The sequence below is a fragment of the Lycium barbarum genome, chromosome 10 (assembly GCF_019175385.1).
Source record: "Lycium barbarum isolate Lr01 chromosome 10, ASM1917538v2, whole genome shotgun sequence".
Classification (NCBI taxonomy): domain Eukaryota; kingdom Viridiplantae; phylum Streptophyta; class Magnoliopsida; order Solanales; family Solanaceae; genus Lycium; species Lycium barbarum.
The window spans coordinates 113900466-113906875 of NC_083346.1; the positions used below are offsets into that span (position 1 = coordinate 113900466).

The window sequence follows — 6410 nt, forward strand, 5'->3', positions numbered from 1 at the left end:
TAAATTTGGCCTAAAATTTGCATTTGATCATGCTGTCGGCTGAGCTGAAGATGATGCTCCATCATTGCTAGGCCCTGCTCCCGTACTTCCAAAATATTGCATTATGTTCGTCATTTGATCCCACATCTCGGGAGTGACAACTGTGGCCCCCAAGCGAGCATGTCTTATCCAAATTGTCTTCAGTTTGTCTTCGAAACTTGATTCGCCTGCTGGGCTAGGCTCTATGTTACCATATTCTTCTTGCAGCCATGCGTGATATTCTGGAATACCTCCCGCCGGCCCAACCCCAATGCTTATCGGATCAATGTTAACCCATTCATCGAGAATTAGGCCAGCTCTAGGAACTCTAAACTCCAGCCTAAAAAGTATTTCAGAACCGCTCATGTCAGTTTGGAGAGGGATTACTTGATCTATACCAAACTGCCGAAGCACGCATACTGGGGCGTATGGCTGGAGGCCTTTCAGCCCAATAAGCTCAATGTAATAAAGTTTCCTACCTCTTATATAAGCCGTGGTACGGGGTAACAAAGGATACTTCCATTGGATTTGATCGCCAGTTCGGGAAGCCAAGAACTCATACCAATCGTGAGTGCCAACTGGAGATATGAACGGCTTCGTCCTTTTATAAAAACTACCAATTTTGTCTGATTCACTAAAGCATATATCCGTCATATTCAGGCGTTGATAGAAATGCTCCGTTGCCCACATCTGGAGGAGAAGATTGCAGCCCTCAAAGAAATTTGTTTTTCCCCGTTTACACTTTCCTAAAGCCCGGAGTATTTCTGCCAAAATCATTGGAACTAAAGTGAGTTGTGCACCATCAACCTCTTCAAAGAGCGCTCGAGCCACAGAACAAATGCAGGTGCTGATCTTGCCGTATTCACGTGGGAATACCAAAATCCCAAGTAAGGCTACCGCAAATACGATGGGTCGTCTAACTTGCCAATGTGCTGGAGTGCACGAAAATTCTTTTTTGAACAATTTGTACCCGTCTTGACACCCATACCTCTCATATAAATAGTCCAAAGATACCCAATTATTTTCGAAGCATCGAAGTTCCTTTGTGTTTTTCAACCCCAGATAGCGGAGAAATTTCTTTCCCGATTGACTGTGCGGGATAATCTGACCTTTCCCTTGGTATTTTAAATTCGTGAAGTAGCTTATCTCTTCCAATGTGGGTGTGAGCTCAAAATCTTTAAATTTGAAAACCGCTCGGTGGGGGTCCCAAAATTGGAGTAAAGTTCTAACTATATGCTTGTCTGGAGTGATTTGAAACAGCGAAGGGAGGAACTTCAACATCCTTGTGACCGCCAGTCTACTACCCAAGTCTAAATCTTCCCACCATAACCTCAACTTGCTCGGGACGCCGCTGACCATCTTAATTTTAGGAATCTGAGGGACGAAGTCCATCCTACAAAAAAAAAAAAAATCCAAACTCGAAGTGTCATGATTAGGCTTGGATCCTTCTATCACTATCACGTTACACATAATATGCTTGTCGGTCGTTGGTTTATGCAAACCCGTCAACAATTTGGTAGGTTTTCTAATTGTGGAACCGATACCAAGGATCGACCCACCTAAGGTTTATGCATGTATGACTTAATAAAATTGGTGGCAAAGCTCTATCTTAAGTTTTCTAAGATTTGGCTTACTAGACACAAGGTTCCCGAGCGGACTACTCGAGTGAGAAGGCTACGCGGTTCCCGTTATTCGGGCACCCCGCGCATACGCCAACTCTCCTAAAATTTTGGATTCTACGAAGAAATTTGCGGGTGCGCTATGCACACCTCGCGTGTACGTGTGATAGTGTGAGTTTTCCAGAAGTGGAGGAAATATGAACGGAATGCCAGTTTAAGAAAGCAGTAACATAGAAAACTTGTCATAATAAAGCAGTCATTTAAAAGCACATAAGAAAACAACAAAGCAAAAATAAAGGCAAAACACCCAAAACATCCAATTAATTAATTAATTATTAACCTAAGTTGTTATGGTTAAGAACCTAAGTTTCCCCAGCGGAGTCGCCAAGCTGTTATACCCCATTTTAAACGGGTTAAATTAGAGTACAACATATTGGAGATTCTTATTTTGCTTTGTTTTAAGGAGTCGCCACCTAATTGATTTAATGGTGAATTAGGACACCTAGTTTATTAACTAAGGTAAAGCTAGCTAAACCTCCGTTAATGGTCTGCTTAATTAGTGTGATTCTAGGTAAGGGTTCTAGATTATCCTAAAGGGAAGGTGTTAGGCATCCTTTAGAATCCGTTAACTACGGTTAACCGTCCAAACTTAGGTTAATTAATTCTAAGGTCTAAAATTTATGAAAATAGCTTTGAGAAAAAAAAGATAACTTATAACTAACAAAGTTTAAAACATGATTATATGAATGATGCACTCTATATGGTGAAAATAAGTACTTAATGTTCAGAGCGGTAATCCTAAATGACAAAATCTACCCCTTTCTAATCCTACGTGAATCATAGGTTCTGCACCTAATTTTAAACCACACACAATCCAAAACACAGACAACTTAGCAATCATAAAAAATGGATGAAAGAAAAAAGAATAAAATGCTATAGGCGGTCTCTAGCGAGTTTCGCCTGCCCGACGTGATTTAAGAATTGCGGAACGAGATGACTCTATGGATGGGTGTGCCGAGTCTCATCTGAGACTTTGTTTTGATAAAGTCCCGAATTAAGACTCCGTTTGCTCCGATGTGTACATGTAAAAGAAAGGGAAATAAGATTAGTATCTGAATCGAGACCATATAAACTGGTCATTTCTCAATCAAAGTTAATGAGAGAGCAGCAAATGATCATTGAACTAATCACGAAACTTCAAAAGCTAAAGCGGAATTTGACAATAAACTAAGCATAAACACATGAACCGTGGGAGCTAAACAAAAACAGAATTCAAACACCGAAATTACTGAGGCATGAAAATTACTGACTAGATTTAAAGTTATACCAACACATAGAACAAGCTAATAAAATGAACAAATCTAACATGTATGATTCTTGAACTAACTACGTGATCAATTAATGCTATGCTATGTTTACTAAGACTAAGCTCGGCTAAACTAAACAAACACTAGCACAGATATTAACTAACACACACTTAACCAAGTAGATCAGACAAGCTCATGCCAATGCTAAACACTTATCAAAGTTATCATAGAACAAACAGGGACTTTAGTGACATCATAATATGCAAGAAATGGACAGACTTTGTTATTTTATTTTTTTTATCAGCAGGCAAATGCAAGACAAGGGAACATATTTCGTCAAATCCCAGTATTAGATGTTCAAAACAAATGCACATTAATATCCGCCTTTACCCAGCTTAAACTGATCTTTGATCTTGCTAAACATGCTTTCAACAGTTCATAGAGTACATTGCACGCATGTAAATAAGCTACAAACACACTGAGTCTAAACCAGTCTGAAACAGAGAAAAACAACGGCCACACACAGCCTCAAAACTGCTAGTAACATGCTAGTATCATTCAAACGATATACCGAAGATCAAATTATCCACAGTGAAACATACTGAACTCAAACTAAACAAAACTAAACCAAACTAATCTAAGCAGAACTGGAATAATATCTATCAATATTATCACATTACCTAAACCAATAAAAATGTAAAGCATATGAAAACGGATAATACAAAACAGAGGCTGAAGTAGGCACAACGTCGATCGAACTGATTACTCAACATACTGAATCTCGACTAAACAGGACCTAAGATACCAAATAAGCAGGAATTAAATACTCTTAAGCATGATTAAACTTAGCAAATAAGAATAACACAACTAAACATAACCAACTTTAACATATGCAATCCTAGTTTAAACTACTGAATAACATAATTATACTAACAAACTTCAACATGCCAAATCAAACACCTGACGATACTTACTCCTTAACTAATACTGAAGCCGAAACAAATACATGTCGACATAGAAAGCTAACTCATACAAACATCACATCGAAAATAAAAATGAACTTCAGAGAAGAGGGTAAGTTGCTGACCTTTTGCAAGTGCAGCGAAATGGGGTGCGGGGGGTTTCAGATTTACCTCGAAAAGACTGCCAAATCCGAGCTTGCAAGGCTCTGGTTCACAGCAACAACAGAGCAAACGAAAAGCAGAAAAAATTGTTTAGTATTTTTGACTCGATATTCAGAAATAGAGCTGATGTACTAATATTGCTTAGGGGGATTTTTTGCCACCCGACTAAAAAAAAAACCCCTTTATGATGCAACTAACCACTATTTATAGGGTTTTTGCTCTTTTGGCGTTGAAGAAAGAAGGAGGAGCGGGAGAGAGAGAAGAGCGTAGGGGACAGAAGGAAGTGGAGATGGCAGAAGCCGGGGAACAGGGCGAAGTGGGGGACAGGGCATGGTGGAGAGGAGATGATGAGGACGATGAAAGAGGGGAGATGGAAGAGAGAGGGAAGAGAGATCAAGAGAAGGGAGAAGGGGGAGGTGGCGAGCGGCTCGTCAGATGAAAAGAACCCTAGGGTTCTTTTGTTCAACTGACCCGGGTCGGGTCATTGGGCTGGACCGGGTCAGTTCAAATACTGAGTTGGGTTGGGGTCGAATAAATGTGGGCTGGGCATTAAAATGGGCTGATGAATAAAATGTATGCCGAATAGAGAATCAAAACATGGGCTGGTTTCACGAATTAGGCCTCAGCCCAAATAGTTTTTTTTTCTTTAGGATTTAATTATGGACCGAATTAATGCGGATTAAATACTACTTAATGAAATATGTAATTATTAGTGCTCAGATGACAAAATTTTATGACATTGTAATAGCCGTGCAATAATATTTTGAAAAGAAAAAAAATAACTAAGCGCTATCATTTGACTGTGCGAAACAAATGCGATGCGTGTGCATAAGCTGGTAAAAATGCTGAAATGATAAAAATGTGCATTATAATAATACTGGTAATAAAATAATAATAATAATAATAATAATAATAATAATAATAATAATAATAACAATAATAATACTAAAGGTAGTAGTAACGGTAATAAAAGATAATAACAATAGTGATTACAACAGGATAATGCAATGCCGGTATTAATAAAAGCTAATAATTATAGTGAAAAATGCAAATAATTATTTTGTAAAGTTGCCAAAATAATCGAAGCGAAAAATAGGTATTTCGGAGGAAAGGTGAGACAAAATTGGGTGTCAACACCGACAAGTAGGAATAGCCATTAAATGTTGAGCTCTAGTGGTAACTAAACCGAATTTCTCAGTCATATCTATATCGTTTGGCATCATACCATTTGGTAGCTTCCAGTCAAAACAATGAACCAATTGTGCTAGCATTAATCGAACGATTGTGAGACCTAATTGTAATCCAGGGCAACTTCTTCTCCCAGAGCCAAACGGTAAAAGTTGAAAATCACGTCCTCGAAGATCGATGTTGCTACCAACAAACCTTTCTGGCACGAACTTCTCGGGTTCCGACCAAACTTCTGGATCTCTTCCGATTGCCCAAACATTTACTAAAATTCTTGAACTTTTAGGTATATCAAAGCCATCAATTGTGCAATCTTCAACGGATTCATGAGGAATCAATAGTGGTGCAATGGGGTGAAGCCTAAAGACTTCTTTAATGACCATGTCTAAGTACTCTAACAACTCATTTTGTAGTTTTTTCATTACTTTAGGGTGCCTTAGAAGTTCAGAGAAAACCCAATCAACTGTTGTTGATGAGGTGTCCATTGAAACTATTAGCATGTCCTGCATAGAGAGTTTTTTTTTTCAATTGCTAAAGTGGTCAACAATATTCACATGTTTAAATATACATAGAATTTATAATTTTGAAAATAAAATAGAATACGTACTACAACATGTAAAGGTGACAAGATGATACAAAAATTCCTTATACGAATGATAAATATAATTTAAAGTCCGAATAGATAAGAAACAATAAAGAAATAAAAGTCCCTAAAGTGGGAATAAGCTCTTTCTTTCTTTTTTTTTTTTTTTTTTTTTTGGCTAAAATTTTCAATTGAGAAACTCTCAACAAATTTGAGTCTATGAACCCAAGCCTCAAATATAGCTAGTGGTCTCAATATCTTTTTCAGATTTTGCCAACTCTCTTCTAAAAGTCAAACTAGAATGATAATCATGTACATCGATGATGTAAAAGACTTTTTTCACTATAAGTCACCCCAAAATATTTATTACTAGCTCTACATAAAAAATGAGATTTGTAATCTTGAAAATCAAACAAATTATCTGCTATAGTAGGTAAAATGACCTGCTACTAAAAAAAATGTGCGCTATCGCTGGATATTAGTTAAACTCAACTAAAATTAACTTGCAATTATGTTCATGTTATGATGAATAAAACATTACCAGCAAATAGCTTTGACATGACGATGATCAAAC

The 6410-nt window shown here is 37.5% G+C and overlaps 1 protein-coding gene across 1 annotated transcript; it reads right to left on the reverse strand.

Moving 5' to 3' along the window:
- Positions 1–5198: 5198 nt before the first annotated feature.
- On the reverse strand, positions 5199–5757 carry LOC132613342 (cytochrome P450 71AU50-like). The gene has a single exon (XM_060327359.1). It carries the CDS (start codon positions 5751–5753, stop codon positions 5199–5201), a length of 555 nt encoding a protein of 184 aa, XP_060183342.1. The 5' UTR covers positions 5754–5757.
- Positions 5758–6410: the final 653 nt, after the last annotated feature.